Source organism: Fulmarus glacialis, unplaced genomic scaffold (assembly GCF_000690835.1).
Source record: "Fulmarus glacialis isolate BGI_N327 unplaced genomic scaffold, ASM69083v1 scaffold18796, whole genome shotgun sequence".
Lineage (NCBI taxonomy): Eukaryota > Metazoa > Chordata > Aves > Procellariiformes > Procellariidae > Fulmarus > Fulmarus glacialis.
Genome location: NW_009216425.1, coordinates 1 through 316, shown reverse-complemented (window position 1 = coordinate 316; position 316 = coordinate 1). Strand labels below are relative to the sequence as shown.

The following is a 316-nucleotide window of genomic DNA, read 5'->3' as shown; positions in this document are numbered from 1 at the left end:
CCTCTGCCCTGCTGGGAGCCATACAGAGGATAGTAACGAGCCCAGGGGCTCCTTGTCCCACCCCATATGTGCGCAGGAACAAAGGTCCGCACAGGGCAGAGAGAGCAAAGGCTGTGCAGTTTGCCATCACAGTGCACTCCGGCGCCCTACCTTGCATGTCACCACAGCCCCCACGTCGGGCAGGAGCTGGGACTCGGCGTCTCTCACCACCGAGACAACGGGCAGCTGCAGGGCAGCAGACAGGATGGTTAGCTCGGGGCACGGCCCGTGTACAGGATCACACAGGACCAGGCTCGCAGCAGGCACCGGCTGAACC

At 63.6% G+C, this 316-nt stretch overlaps 1 protein-coding gene across 1 annotated transcript in view; it reads right to left on the bottom strand.

The window, feature by feature from the left end:
• The window catches only part of EXOSC1 (exosome component 1), a gene marked incomplete at its 5' end in the record, with an annotated part of 1,758 nt that extends 1,533 nt beyond the window's left edge, over positions 1 to 225 (bottom strand). Inside the window, one exon of the mRNA XM_009579306.1 lies at positions 151 to 225. Coding sequence (XP_009577601.1) covers positions 151 to 225 — 75 coding nt within the window. The remainder of the gene's footprint in view (positions 1 to 150) is intronic.
• Between the last annotated feature and the right edge of the window lie 91 nt (positions 226 to 316).